Source organism: Balaenoptera borealis (assembly GCF_965194805.1).
Source record: "Balaenoptera borealis genome assembly, chromosome: 9".
Lineage (NCBI taxonomy): Eukaryota > Metazoa > Chordata > Mammalia > Artiodactyla > Balaenopteridae > Balaenoptera > Balaenoptera borealis.
The window spans coordinates 50,452,960-50,468,935 of record NC_138873.1 but is presented as its reverse complement, the minus strand read 5'-3'; the positions used below and the strand labels follow the sequence as shown (position 1 = coordinate 50,468,935).

The following is a 15,976-nucleotide window of genomic DNA, read 5'->3' as shown; positions in this document are numbered from 1 at the left end:
GTTAATTAACCTGATTGTGGTAAATATTTCACAATGTATACCTATATCAAAATCATCACGTGGTAAAGTTTAAATATGTATAATTTTATTTGTCAATTACACCTCAATAAAGCTGGAAAAAAAGAGCTAAATCATTCATTTTAGAGTTTAAGAAACAAAGGCTCATCGAAACTGAGATTTACCCAAGGTTAAATAATGGTTGTACTTTTTATTTTTTTAAAGAGACAATCTTGCTATTTCACGTGCTAGATTTCTTATACTCCTGCTGAAAAACTGATAATCTTATTTTTAAAATCTCATTCAAATTCAATTTAGTAATTTTCCTCTAGCATATACTTCTTGATAATGTCATATAAAAAGACTCTAGATTTCATCTCTCTCAAATATCCAGGCGATTTCTAACTACAGAATAATGTATAAAGCATGTTTCCTTGGATACTTGAGAAAAAGAAAAGCAGCAGCCATTTAGTTACCTCAAAATCCATTTATTTTGTTGGGAAAATGATAAAGTATCTTTAGGTTCATGAAGTTTACCAACAACTCCCTATGTTAAAAGTGTAACCAATATTTCTATTTTATTTATATACATGTTAATTTTGTTTCTTGAAGCTTTCTAACATTTACTGCATAAATGACTTTACATTTAACAGAGACTGACCTTTCTGCTGAAAATATTAAAAAGGAAAATGAACAATAGATTCATTAAGTAAAATAAGTTACCTAAATATTCTAAATGGAATAACTTTCGTTAAAACCTCAAAGTTCAGGCAAAGAGCAATAAACTTTACAATTATATGAGAATTTAGGCTTACAGAAGAGCACTCCTTCCTGGCTGGCAGAGCTCTGAATTCATTTGAAGTCTGGCAGCCGTGGTGTATCACTCAGGAGGGAAAAGTACATCAGGGAGGGCCAGATTTTCAATCTATTTGCTTTTTATCCCTTTCAGGTAACTCTTAAGATTCCGGGTGCAGTTACCCAAGCATTCTATCCATTGACTGGGTCTATATTTTTAAGAGAGAGAAAGGTCTGTAATTTATGATCGAAGTCAATGGCTCTAAACTGAGGTTCCTTGTATTTTCTGGTCATCTTGGCACCCAGGTATGTAATGAGTTCACATCTCTCCATAAACTGCTCCATCTTCTTCTTATATTTTTTTCTTGTGTACTCAGAACCTTTGGGATTAAAGGCTGTAGAAAATTTCATAGGACTGTGAATGTTTTCTGTTAGGTTAGTGAATCACTATATTAAAGAGAAGGAGAACTTTGTGTGTGATTGAGTTGCACAGCTACGGCCAGGAAGATATCCAAATCCCAAATAAGATGTGGGGATTATTCTATTTTAGATCATAATTGTCTCTATTCACCTTCCTATATGGAATGGATTATTGAGTGCTGATTAGGTTACTCGTAGCCCCTGCTTTAAAAACTAGAAACTCAGTTTTGATATTTTTGCTAAAATATTTGCTACCAACACCACACACACCCCATGCAAGTGACCAACCCAACTCAACAATCCTATTTATCACATTATACTACAATTAATATTAAACTAGTTCTGAGTAGCATATCATTTCTAGCAAAAAAAAAAAAAAAAGACATACCTTTTAGATGAAATGCTATATAGAGTAGTGCAGATCTCTGTACACTTAAGAAGGGGAATTTGGGCTTTAAGCATCCTGCTGCATTCATGGCTTTAATTAGAGCAGTTGCAATACCCTGCAGGTAGGGAACAGATTATGTGTATATTTGAGTTTGTTTTATTTTCTTGTGGCAAATAGATAAAGAGGTTATTCTTTGCCTCAAATAGCCTCCTGGGGTTGAGGATGGAGCTTACAAAGATAGTTAAATGGGCTCTTAGCCAGCAGGACAGAAACACAAAATACATTTGATTAGGAAAAATAAAAACTACAAATTGGCTTAGCGCCAGCTAGGTAATGGATACGTGGGTTTCATTACACAGTTCTATTTTTTTTTTTTTTTTTTTTTTTTTTTTTTTTAAATATTTATTTATTTATTTATGGCTGTGTTGGGTCCTCGTTTCTGTGCGAGGGCCCTCTCTAGCCGTGGCAAGCGGGGACCACTCCCCATCGCAGTGCGCGGGCCTCTCACCATCACGGCCTCTCCTGTTGCGGAGCACAGGCTCCAGACGCGCAGGCCCAGCAGTTGTGGCTCACGGGCCCAGCTGCTCCGCGGCATGCGGGATCCCCCCAGACCAGGGCCCGAACCCGCGTCCCCTGCACTGGCAGGCAGACTCCCAACCACTGCGCCACCAGGGAAGCCCCACAGTTCTATTTTTATATGTTTGGCATTTTCCATAACAAAAAGTTAAAAAAAAAAGGAGGGGACCCTGGGCTTTGAGTTGTCTTAGCCCATCTCTGCTTCCATGGCTCAGAACTGGCCAGCTTGCCTCCCACTCTCAGGACCCTGGGCCACCTGACCAGGAATTCCAGAGACCACAGTTATCACTGCAGTCCGGATTCTGGAGCCCCAAGCAGGAAAAGAAGAGAATACCCTTTTCTGGGTGAGTGTCATCTTGCCTTTTGAAATTAAACTAGATTGAAGGCTAACCATCTAGGGGAGCTGAGAAAAAGCAAAGTGATTAGGAATTTGTAAGAAAGGTATGAAATTGTGCCCTAGGCAACTGTTTTATAGAATTTTTTTTTTAAAAGCCTTTAAAATAGTGGTTGGCTACTGATAAATTTTACTATATTCAGAAAGAGGTATATTTAGAGAAATAAGATGTGATTGAGTAGATAGCTTCATCCAGATTTTGAGCAAAATATGTGTTTGGTGGTTCAGTTGTGGTGACACCTCAACTCAACTCTTTTGAGCAGGGGAAAAAAACCTCTTAGAGACTGAATTTACACATTTCAAATTAAGAAAAAGTTTTACAGACACTGAAATTCAAAATAAACAAACTACAAGTCAGATGTAAATAATTTTCTTACATCTTACTCTTTTTTCACTGTAGTGCAGGTATTTGGGAATTAGCTATGGAAACGGGGGCTTTTCCCACATTTTATTTTCATAACCACTCAAAACCAAAATAGGTTAAAAGTGGATTTGCAGCTTAAAATCAGGAAACTCTGCCTTGAATTTCACTGTTACCAAAACAAAAATTATTGTTAAAGAAGAGATTGCTGTAGTCTTCTAATATCTATACATAGAAACTCATGTAAGTGAACCTGTTCCAGATATCCAGGCAAAGGCAGACTAGTGAGATACATCGGTTCCTTTAACGGGGGAAGTTTGTAAGGAAGCTTCTGATCCCAGTATTTCAGTGGCGACCTAAGAACACAAAATCCATTAGACGGATGCTCACAAATGTGCTCACTGTGTGTACACAGGAAGGTGGACACACAAGAGACAGCTGAAAGATAATGTTCACTGCCTGTTTTTCTCCCGTGGTGAAAATGATACAAGTGGGAAGACTGGGGCTCCTAGAAATTCATGACGGCCAGCTTTGCCTGGGTCCCTAGCCCTGCTCAGCTCTCCTCAGTGTTCTGATTTTTCACAGCAACTATATAAAGCTTCCTTTATTGCCCTCACACTTCTAACCCTCCCAGTAACCCCCACATGGGGGCCAGGCTATCCAAGGAGAAGCATCAGAACCAAACTTCCTCAACTGCTCACCACAAGTAGAGCCACACACAGGCTCCTTTCTCCACGCTGGAGCTTACCTCCCAGCTAAGGTCAGTCTCCACCCCTTCTTTGCATCCCTGTTTCACCCTCTCTCCAGAAATCTTAAATAGCAATTTCTCTCTCTCTCCCACCTTCGGCATTTCCTTCTTTATTGGATCCTTCCCAGGCACCTGCATTTTAACATGCTCGTACCTTTCCCATTGAAGAAAAAAGAAAATCCTTTTTTCACTCCTTCACTCCTTCAGTCCTATATCCCTTCCAGCAATTAATGTCTTTTCTCTTTTCACTGTTTAATTTCTTCAAACAGTGATCTTCACTAGAGGTCACAAACTACTGCACAAATTCTATCTGCAGATGTGATTTGATCCACATTGTGATTTTTAAAAAACGGAATCAGTCACAAAAGTTTAAAAATCAGATAAATGTAAGAAGAAATTTGGTTTCCAGCTTCTTGTGAAAAACAGAAATGTGTGGCAGTAGGTAAGTAACTGCTGCCCCTTCAGCTGTGTGTATGTATATATGCACATATGTGTGTGTGTGTGCACTCACATGTGTATCTATCCCAGCATGATGCAGTTAACACAGATATTCAGTAAAGGTTTGTGACTTAGTGAATGGTCTCACCTCAAAAATTTCTCAAGTTTTTCTCTACTCTCACAGGTATATATACGATCACGATATTCTAAAGCATAGTGAATGCTACCAGGTACTAGGGCTTCGTATCTGAAAGACAAAGGAACAAACAAAAACAACTATGTATTGTATAATTAATATGCAGTACTGTATAAATAAAGTGTCAAAATAGTTTATTTTTCTATCTTTGCCACTCAAGGAAGAAATAGAACATTTTCCCGTTAAGCAATAGTGACCTTTTGATCAAAATGTTAAGACTGTTAATATGGACCACTTATTCCGAGTAGAGCTGTCATCCTGTACTTGCACGAGGGCAAGGACTTGCCTTTGTTTGCCATCCTGATAGGTCACTGGACAGTAGCCCTGGAGCTCGGCACACTTAGGGAACCGGCTCTTCAGCTCCGACAGTGTCAGCCTTTTGGGCATCATGTCGGGAGACGGGAGAGGATGAGGTGCTAATGGAGGCACGTATAATTCGGGGTTCTCCAAAAATCTCTATAAGAAAAGATTACAGCAACGTGACCGCTTGAGACAGGAATACTATGCCAATGAGAATCCACTGAGGTTCTCTTGCTACTGTCCCCATTTTCAGTAGCAATGTTCATCCTTCAAACCATCTGAGAGCTGCTTTCTGCACTACTATAGCTCCTTCCCTGACTGCAAGTGCCTTACAGTAATACTTGCAAGTGATTTCATCTAAGGTCTCTCCTACTTTCACTCACTCACTCACTCACTCATCTACTTATACAAAAAACATTTGTTGAGCTCTTACTATGTCCCAGGCACTGGCGTGCATAGTCTTCCTGTCCTACAGTATAACTAACTAGGTGGGTGCCCTTTGGCAGGTGAGTTAGCTTCTCCAGCTTCAGTTATCACTCTAAAATGAAGGGAGCAGACCAGGTACATGACCTCTAATGTCATTTCCAGTTTTAAAATTCTGTGATTATCATTTAAATAAGCAGGAAGAAATAAATGTCTTTTTCATAAAGTGATAAAAAAATTCAAATTCTTCAGAGGAAAATAAAATGTTCAGAGGCACCTGATTAGTTTTCAGCTACAACCTTTTTATATCACCAAATTATGGTCATTATAATATTAGAACAAGTCTGTATTCTGTTGCATTAAATAGCAATATATGGTACACAGGAAATTAAAGTGATAGAAAAAAGTTGAAAGCACAGGAGACAGACGTCGGTCTTGCTTCATTTCTACCGACTCTGACTTCCCTTCTGCACCCTTTGAACGGAATCCCCACCCAGATGCTCAGCATCCCCTTCGCGGGCGGGCTCACCCTTGGGGCTCCCTACCTGTTAAGCTGACCCAGGTGGAGGGTCCATCACTGACCCTGAACTTCTGCTTTGTGCCAAAATATGTCTTGGGATGCAGTCTTAGGACTGGACTCTGAGTTGCCTCGTTGAATCCAGGGTCACAGTTTCCAAAATTGGGGCTCCTGGTCCCCAATTCCTGGGTGTTCCCAGCTGTGCCCACCCCTTCCTGTTTGGTGAATTCTGAGACAGGTATTTTCTTTCCCTGGTAAATATTTGGAGTTAGGAACAAACTTACATTCAATTTCTCCTGAGAACTCATTTTATAATAGTGCCCTCTGAACTCTGCTGCAAATTCCAAGGAATCAGTTAAAGAGCAATCAACTAATTCATGTGATTCTGCCAGGCTGACAGGGCAGAACTGTCCAAATTCGCCCAGGCGAGAAATCAGTTCTTCAGGTGAGATACATAACTTGTCAATGCAGGCGGCTTTTCCTATTATTAACAGATTAACTATTATTATTTTTTTTTCAGAGAAAACACAATCGTTTTCAAAATGAAAATAATTTCAATTATGCTAGCACTATACAAATGAGTACACATTGTAAAATTCCACAGAGTAAAAAGTAAAAATTTCTCTTCACACCTCCATACTCTCAATCCAACATCCCTTCTGAGAGGTAATCACTGTTGAGTTTGTATCGTTTTCAGATTTTTTAATACATTTGCATATATACATGTATATATTTTTTGCATATAAGATGCTTGTGCCACTATACTGTAAACATTATTCTGCAACTTGCTTTTATCAGTTAGTATGGCCTTTGACACCTTTCCATATCAGTTTATATGATTTACCTAATTCCTTTTAATTTATGCACAGTTTTCCATTGTAAAAATGTACATTTAGTTTACTCAACCAATTATCTGTTGATAAATATTTTGGTTGTTTTTAATTCTTAGCTATTATAAACTATATATATGTTATAAACAATATATATGTATATACACACACACATATATATGTACATGTATATATACATAGCCACTTACACACATCAATTTGCTACATATTTAAATTTTTTCTATGGGATAGATTTCAGGAAGTGAAAATAGTTTGTTGACATGATGTTACTGACACAAACCTCTCCCTGTGCCCTGATGGCACCCAAGAGAGGGGAAGAAACATTTTCCCAAAAGTGACTAGGTTTACCCTAACAACTCTATTTAAAAAAAAAAAAGCCCAAGTTCATTCAATGGACAAGTTTAAGAGTTTTCTCCCTAGTATTCCACTAGAATAGGGACTCCAAAACAATATGAGATGTTACAGAAAATAAAATTACTTTTTTATACATCTTAATTATAATGAGTAAATTCTGATCCCAATATATTTTGTTAGTGGTCCTTTTCACAGTGAAAAGTTTCATTTTTTTTTTTTATTATGCCAAGGAAGGTCTTACACTAATACTAAAATTATGAAGCATAAATCATGGATTAGTTTGTTATGTGACAGTGTAAACATAAAAGTAACCCTTAGGATTGGAGTGATGTGTCTATAAGCCAAAGAATGCAGAGGATCGCTGGCAACACTGGAAGCTAAGAGAAAGAAATGGAACAGATACTCCCCTTGAGCCTTCAGAGTGAGGACAGCCCTGCCAATGCCTTGATTTGGGGCCTCTGGCCTCCAGAACTGTGAGAGAATACATTTCTGTTGTTTAAGTCACCCAGTGTGGGGTAATTTGCTACAGAAGCCTTGGGAAACTAAAACAGGTACATGAGACTATGATTTCTGTCCTGTTGGCATTCTTTCTTGCCTTATCTTGTTCACTTGGTATAGCAAGCTGTCATGTTGGAAAGGTCCATATGGCAAGGAACTGAAGGTGGCCCCCGGCCAAACAGCTGGCAAGAAACTGAGGCCCTCAGTCCAACAACCTTCAAGGAACGAAATCTTGTCAACAATATATGAATGGGTATGATAGTGGATTCTTTCCCAGTAGGGCCTTCAGGTGAGATCTCAATCCTGGCCAACACCTTGACTGTAGCCTTGTGAGAGACCCTGAAGCAGAGGACCCAGTTAAGCTGTGCCTGGATTCCTGACCCACAGAAACTGTGAGTGACTGTGTGTGTGTTGTTTTAAGCTGCTAAGTTTCGGAATAATTTGTTATGAAGCAATAGACAAACTAATCCACTATTCCATCCATTGTTTATGATACAGATGAAAAGGCTAAGAAGCCCCATCCGTCCTTTCCTAAAAAGAATATTACACTACTATAATACTACATTGGTGTAATATTATTCTAAAGTATTATAACGCACAGTACTATGGTATAATAATAGTGTTGTTAAAGTATATAGTATTATATAGTGCTATAATATTATACCATATGGTACTATATAGTTTTACACTTGTATGTTGCTCTTTAGCTCAAATGTGCTGACCTCACCAATCCTGACAGGTTTAGTGACAGGGTAATTTAGACTCAAATCACTTTAAATCCTAAAAGACACTCAAGTATCTCTTTCTCTGATTCTTGGGATAGTCTTGATGACATCTGGCAATGTCTATATATCCTTTTCTGGAATGTGGCAGAATGAGGAGGAATCTCTTTAGTTTTCTAGCCCTGACCTTGCTCCATCTCATTAGTGAGAATGAACTGGCCCCCTGACGGTTATTTGAATAACATACAAAGCAAGTGGAGAATATATAAAAAAATCAAAACTAAATTCAAACAATCAGGTATAGATTATCAGGTAGATGCTGAAGCAGGAAAGCAAGAGGGCAGCTTCAATTAGATTAAACTATTCAAGGCAGAGGCAAGTATATCTGGAATAATGTAGTAGATACTGTGGTGCCCCATCCGGATCCCTCTCTTCAGGGCTGATGCACCCATCCCCCAGCTGCTGGAAATATCTGTGCTAATGGATCACAGCCGCACTGGGAATTGCCCCTCTGTTACAGGTTATACACCCTCCCGGAGTGACCTTTGGTCAATGACAAGCCAATGGGAGGATATAAAGCCTGGCCTCTCCCCTCAGTTTGGGAAATTTTGAAGGTCCATCGTAGCTCCAGTGCTTCCCTATAGCATCCAGGGAGGCTTCTGTTTCCACCATACTGCAGGTTAGTTTCTCCCTCTGCTCAGTTCTACTAGCCTAACTTCCCCACAGGTGTATCTCCTAATTAGAGTTGACATTAAAATACAGGATGCCCACTTAAGTTTGAATTTCAGATAAACAATGAAGAGTTTTTAGTATAAATATGTCCCATACAACATTTGGGAAATAATTAGACTAAAAAATTATTTGTCATTTATCTGAAATTTAAATTTAACTGGGCGTCCGGTAGTTTTATTGGCTTAATCTGGCAACTCGACTCCTGAGGGTACTTCCTGCACACAACCTTTCACCATGAGTCTGTTTTCAGGCAACCCAATCTGAGGCAGGAAAGGTGAAGTAGGGTAACAGAAAGATGAATGAGGCATAAGTTTTGCTTTCAAAGCCTGCTGTGGAATGTTTTACTAGTGTGATGCTATCCAAAACTTATTGGGAGTAGGTTTCTAAAACTCAATTCTCTCTTCCCTTGCACTCTTATCTTCATCCCTTGTAATCCTCGGGTGAAAACAAATTCCCAGTCTGCAGACAAACAGGAACCAGAGATGCTGGTGATGCCCAAATAATGAAGCAAATCAAGATTCAATGATGCCATCATTATCAGACTCCTCACTGCATTTTTCCTCGTACAAGATTCTCTGTGTCCCGTTGCTCCCTCACACCTCCTTATACCTTCTCCGTATTTGCCAAAGTTAAACAAAGTCATTAAACAGATGTCTGTGAAACCCCTCCAGACAAATTCTTTGGCATCATCACTCTTTTTAGAGATATGAGATATAGATAACTTTCCTTCTATTTTGTGTATTTTTGGAGAAAAATCAAGAAACTTCTAGGAATATATAATCAAACATTTTCTTTCATGCATTCCAAATACAGATTAAAAATATTCTATGTTAAAATTAATTTTTTAATAGAATCAACATTTAAATACTACTATAATTTCATAGTAAACAGTAAAAATAACTAATTCTAGATTCCTAAACAAAATTTTGCCAAGTGTCACTCCACAGACCCCTGCCCTCATATAACTACCATGCTTGAAACTAGCTTCTTACATGGCTTTCCAAACACCATAAACTCTTCTAGTGAGAGACCACGTATTTCTTTTAGGTGATAGGTTCACATGGACATTGAATAAATGATAGCTGCCCCATACATTCTCTAGTTGGCTTGCGAGCTATGTTAATTTATAATCCTCCCTGCCATTGAACTTAGAGCTAGTTAGTGCCTAGAGACTTAGCTGGAGAGCTAAGCTGATAGCTTGAGTAGAGGCAGTCATTTATTAGAACGAATATACATGCCCACATAATTGGAAAATACTATGTATTTAAAATACTGATTAAGGTCATGGGAACAAATGTTCAAATTGAATGAATTATGGTAACATGAGTTAGGCATGCATAGACTTCAAATTCACATCTTATTGTGTTTTCAGAGTTACACATTTTCTTACCTGCTTTTATTCTTCCCAGGTATATCTGCATGTGTTTATTCACCATTTTAACCTTCTTAATGACTTCATTCCATACCCACCATTTGCTGTGAAAGCCATCAATCACATACCAGTTCTGATGTTGTTGTTGATAATATTGCCTAATCTCATCAATATTTTTGCGGTACTTTGAGTTCTTGACAGCTATAATCTGTGAGCTGTTATGCAATGGATAAGGCAAACTAATAGAGAAACAGAAGGAATGGAAAAAGCTGTTAAAAACCTGCTCTTTCTGGTTGATTAAAGTTTATTCCTTTATCATTGTTTTCATCACACACATTACCTTGGTTCCTTTTCTTTTTCCAGGAGCAATCTTTTGAAAATCTCTTTGGAAGGCACATCCAACTCAAAGATGACCATGGGGATGACTGACCTAGCTTCCAAGAGACTCACTTGATATTTAGATACAGGGTATCCATCAATGACAACACTAATAAGGAGAAACATGAAAATAAAAATTCCAGATGTCTTTTCTCTCAGACCTTCCTTTCTGTCTTCCAGAAGCAGTCTATCTTTAGGATTAGCCCCGTACTGTTCCTATGTAACTTGATTTATCTTGTCACCTTGCCCTCTTTGTCTATTTTTTTTGGCTGCGTGGCTTGAGGGATCTCAGTTCCCCGACCGGGGATTGAACCCGGGCCCCAGCAGTGAAAGCCCGGAATCCTAACCACTAGGCCATCAGGGAACTCCCTTTATCTCTATATTTTTAACCTCAGTCAGCCCAAGAGCCAGAAGGAGGGCTGCAAACATACAGACACAGCTCTGATTCATACACTTAGCATCATAGAGCTAGGTTTTAGCGGACTTTGAGAGATAATACACATAATACCTTGAACATTGTATTACTTAATTGGTGCTACTATTCTAGCATGAAACAGTGGAAAGAGTATAGGCTTCAGAGGCACACAGACTTAGATTTGAAACCTGGTCTGACCTCTCTGAGCCTCAGTTTTCAGTAAAAATAGTAAAATAATGATATTTAACCCTTAGAGTTATCTTAAAGATTATAGATCAAGTATGTAAAGCAATTAGTAGTAGACTAATGGACATTCCTTATAACAGAATGTCCAGCAAGAGAAGAATTACCCAACCCTGATCTTAATGTTGTAGTTTTATAGCAAACAGATAGTGTAAAATTTTTGTACTGAAAGGTCAGTGGCAGTAAGACAAAGTGTCTTCTAAATCAAGTTTTTAAGAAGTACATTTAAATGTTTTAAAATTAAAAAAAAAAAAGGTCCTGGCACAGTTAATAGTATTTTAGTAAGAGATTAAGCAAATACAGAAAACACTGTGTTCTAAGCTTGCTTTTGTAGTAAAATTCTGTGAGGAGGTTGGATGTGGAAGGGAAGATGGGGAGTTGGTGAGAGAGCCCTATGGTATCTGGGAGAGAATCATTTCATCAGCACCCATCAGGCCTCTGAGCAGAAATGATGGAGAATTTGTTAGTCCAACCGTGTAAGGTAATGAGTGTCACTAGCAAACTGAGAAGAGGACTAAAGGCTGTCTACAAATTCCAAAGTCAGGAAACCGACTCTGAGGTGGCTGAGCTGGGCTTGCTGGCTGGCAGTCACCAGGAAGGGCTGGTTAGTCCTCCCTCAGTGCTCTCCAGCTAAGTCTCTAGGCACTAACTAGTTCTAAGTTCCATGGCAGAGAGGATTATAAATTAACATAGCCCGCAAGCCAACTAGAGAATGTATTGAGCTGCCATTGTTGGTTTTTTTTTTTTTAATTTATTTATTTTTGGCTGCTTTGGGTCTTCGTTGCTGCGCGTGGGCTTTCTCTAGTTGTGGCGAGCGGGGGCTACTCTTCGTTGCGGTGCACGGGCTTCTCATTGTGGTGGCTTCTCTTGTTGTGGAGCACGGGCTCTAGGCGCGCGGGCTTCAGTAGTTGTGGCCCTCGGGCTCAGTAGTTGTGGCTCAAGGGCTCTAGAGCACAGGCTCAGTAGTTGTGGCACACGGGCTTAGTTGCTGCGTGGCATGTGGGATCTTCCCGGACCAGGGCTTGAACCCGTGTCCCTTGCATTGGCAGGCGGATTCTTAACCACTGCGCCACCAGGGAAGCCCGCCATTGTTGGTTTTTAATGGAGAGTAGCTCAACTCCTTTGTCCTGTGAAGGATCACTTGAGAGGCCCTCAGGATCAGGGAAATTCAGGGTGACTGGGCAGTCACTGTCCTGGTATTAAGGTGAAATAAAACCTTTGTGACTTAACCGACGTTGCCCTCACTAAGATCCCTCCTATGCAAAGCTGAATGCCAGGAAGGAGGTAACACAATTTGCTTAAGTCCCAGGGCCTTCTCTGGGGAAAAAAACTTGACACTCCAGAATCTGCTCCCCGATAACTGAAATTAGAACTGTCAAGGACTTGATTAAGGACCATTGGTAGGGAAGGGCCAGGAGGCTCCTAATAGAAAACAGCCTTGAGTAAATCAGCAAGATTTTAAGTCAATGACCTGGGCTCAAGAGCAGGGCCTTAGGTTTTATCGGCTTTTACTACTGGCTGGGACCACTGGCTGTGCCAGGGAAGCCGTGGTGGAGCGGAGGAGTGTAAACTGAAGACCATTCAAGCACAGGGCTCTCCTGTCCAAATGCAGCATCAAGGGAGGGGCGCTGCTTCCTGTGCAGAGAGCTGGGCCAGGGAGAGACCATCTCCACGGGACCAGTACCACCTGGGGGGACAGGGGAGGGCCACGCCTCCATCACCCCATGGGGCAGTGAGGAGTTCTGCTGGGCTGTGGAAGTCGCACAGGCCTCCCTTATGGATTGGGTAAACCTGGAGACTCCTGGACAGCTCAGGGGCTGCTGCAGGGAGGGAAGTGGCCTGTTGGCTCTTCTGGCATGTTGAGTGTTCAAGCCGAGTTTTAGCTTGACAGAAAATTAAAACATGTAACCATATAGGTGCCCAGAGTTTGAAAAGCACATCACACACACTTTACAAGAGCTTTAAACCCTGTTTACGATTAAGTGTTTTACATTCCAGTGAGTAATTTCTTCAAAGATGTAACTCCATCCCACTCCCTCTCCACCTCCACGGCCCCCACTTACCCTGCAGTATTACATGTACTTCCCATCAGAGATAATTCTAAGGCCTGAACAGCCAGTTCATCAGGTGCTGTCATTCCTTTATGAAGATGCCAATTTAGCATAAGTGCCAGCTCTGTGTCTGGTTGGTGGTTTAATACATAACGCAGAGCATCTCCTATTGACAAACGCTTTAAGCCATAGTCACTTGAAATTTTTTTGGAAACTGAAAAACATTAAAACTTTAAACTTATTCCGTTTCACAAATTCATCAGTTAATCTTAGTTTCAGATTCTGGTTAATTGACAGCAACAGCAAGCTAATCTTCACATTCCTCAAAGTAATTTCAAAAATTAAAATTGCTACATCTTTTTGAATTAATACTGTTCAAAGGTCGATCATTATTAGCACTTCAGGTATGTGGCTGATGGGTCTGGTTAATGAGCCAACTCTGTGAGGTTTTTCTATAACTAAACCATTTAAGTGTTTTTTTTCCTTCTGCACGAGGTAGCAAAATTTTTCAGAGCTTTATAAGGCATCCTATGTGTACTATTAGTATTTGGTATTATGTCCAAAATAACAATTCAATGCTCCTTGTGTCACTGGATTAAACCATTTCCCTATCTATCCATTTACGGACTCCAGGCTGCAATCAGGATAGCTTACCCTATACAGTTAGGTGGCAGTTAATACTTAGGAAGTAATTTTTTAAAATTATAATGACATATCTGACATTTTAATAGTAATTTACAGCTTATGAGGTAATATTTCTTCTGTGACTTTTTTTGATATTTTCAACTATTCCATCAAGTGCGTAGAGTGGGTATTGAAGCTCCAATTTTATAGATGAGAGAACTGCAGCCCACTGAAATGGAATAATTTGTCCAAGGGCACATAGATGTTGCCATTTGTTGAAAGAGGACTCAGGCTTGGCCTCTGCTTCTGCTAAGTGAGACCACAGATAATAGCTTCCAGTTACTGTTAAATGTGGGTGTGCTCTGACAGGGTCTACAGACCCTGCTTCATCACGGTCTGGAGACAGCAGTGTGTAGAGGACACTGAGACTCATCTGGTCCCACAGGGAATACAGGTTAACTGGCCACAATTAGGGCCACCCGGGAGGGACTCCCCTGTGAGGGCCACAGAAGGCTTCATCTCAGCTTTGCCACAAACGCGAGAGTCACACCTATTATTCTTAAGCTATGAAAACAATTAAGCGTTTACAATTTGACATTTTGTTTAAAGATTAACCTCTATTTCAACAAAAATCGAGGAATCAGATTGTCTAATCTACATTTTACTTTTTGCTGTGGTTGTAGGATCTTGAATGTCAATGTACAGCTTTCTTTGGGAAATATCATTATCTTTGTGAACTTTTAGAACACAGCTATTAAAGACTCTTCATCATGTTAAGACGTTTAAATGGGGAAACACTTTTCATCTGAAGAGCTAAAATACAAAACTCCCTTTTATTATTTCTGGTGAAAATTAATCTTTGACCTCATCTCTCCCCTTCATTCTCTATGCCGTCAGTCATTAAGTCCTGTCATTTCCCTTTTAAATATCTCTGGTATCTGCCCTTTCCCATTTTATTATCATCGTGACCAACCACTGTTCATGTGGTTATCATGTCACATGTCATCTTGAAATACCACACTCACCTATTGTTGGACTATTTGCCTTAAAAAAAAAAAAAGTCTCAAGATATAAAAAATTCAAACATTGTAGTTTACCAAATGCCTTTTTCAGTAATGATTAAGATAATGGATTTTTACTCTTTAACTTATTAATACAGTAGATTATATTTATAAAATTTTAAATATAATTTTTATGCTAATAAAATCTGAATATAACTGTTATTTGACTATATTTATAAATAATATTCATTTGTAATTTCTTTTTTTGTATTATCTTTGTTAGGTTTTGATATCAGGGTCATGCTAATTTAAAAATGAATTTATATTTTTTATACATTTTTAATTGTATGGACTATATTCTTTACTTTAAAAAAAACTGAAAATAAATTGGTCAGTTTACTTTCTTTTCCCTTGCTCTGCAAAAGCTTATAAAAACACAGGAAGTATCTCTTGAATTTTTAATGCTTTGAAAGTTTGACATAATTTTCCTCCAAAACCATTTGATTCTGGGCTGTTTTGGAGTGGGGCTATATTTTTGAATGCCTTCTCCTCAATGGTTATTGGCCTATTTAGGTGTTCTGTCTCTTTTTGAGTCAGTTTTATAGTTAGCTTCCTGGAAAAGTGGTCCTGGTCTTCAGGAGATTCTTTTATGCTTAAGGATAGTAAAGGCAAACACACCCTTACCTGTAGTTTTCCCAGATTTTGGAGGCCCCAGAAGTGCAATCCTAATGGGCATAGTAGGCTTAGGTTTGGGTTGGCGGATATATTTGATTGGGTTCTTCATAAATTTTTCTTTAGTTTCCTTACTAGATAAAAAATAAATATACTGACGATGGATTACAGGATGAAGTAGATTCTCTGAATTTTCAACTGGCTTGATGGTCTCTCCTTCACTTAGCTGCAATATATGCACAACTGAATTAATAAGTTAGCTTTATTTTAAACAGCATTTCCCCCAAATACACTTGAAAAAACAAATTTGTAAAATCTTTCTTATAGAACAAGAAAACTAATTATAATCAAATACTGATATTAAAAAACTGTAAAAAGAATGAATTATTTTATACTTATATGGAATAAATGTAGTTTTTCTTAAATGTTTCAGTTTCTGACAATTATAGTTATTCTACTTCCTTTATAATGTGTTTAGCATATACTGAATGTTTCTGCCAAGGAGTGTAA

The 15,976-nt window shown here is 38.9% G+C and overlaps 1 protein-coding gene across 1 annotated transcript in view; it reads right to left on the bottom strand.

The window, feature by feature from the left end:
* Positions 1–63: 63 nt before the first annotated feature.
* Positions 64–15,976, bottom strand: part of AK9 (adenylate kinase 9) — a 119,997-nt gene continuing 104,084 nt past the window's right edge. Inside the window, exons 31-40 of the mRNA XM_082404706.1 lie at positions 15,479–15,692; positions 13,182–13,383; positions 10,423–10,569; positions 10,101–10,321; positions 5,838–6,034; positions 4,600–4,769; positions 4,266–4,364; positions 3,185–3,287; positions 1,601–1,715; positions 64–1,187 (exon numbers count right to left, since the gene is read on the bottom strand). Coding sequence (XP_082260832.1) covers positions 985–1,187; positions 1,601–1,715; positions 3,185–3,287; positions 4,266–4,364; positions 4,600–4,769; positions 5,838–6,034; positions 10,101–10,321; positions 10,423–10,569; positions 13,182–13,383; positions 15,479–15,692 — 1,671 coding nt within the window. The 3' untranslated portion in view covers positions 64–984. The remainder of the gene's footprint in view (positions 1,188–1,600; positions 1,716–3,184; positions 3,288–4,265; positions 4,365–4,599; positions 4,770–5,837; positions 6,035–10,100; positions 10,322–10,422; positions 10,570–13,181; positions 13,384–15,478; positions 15,693–15,976) is intronic.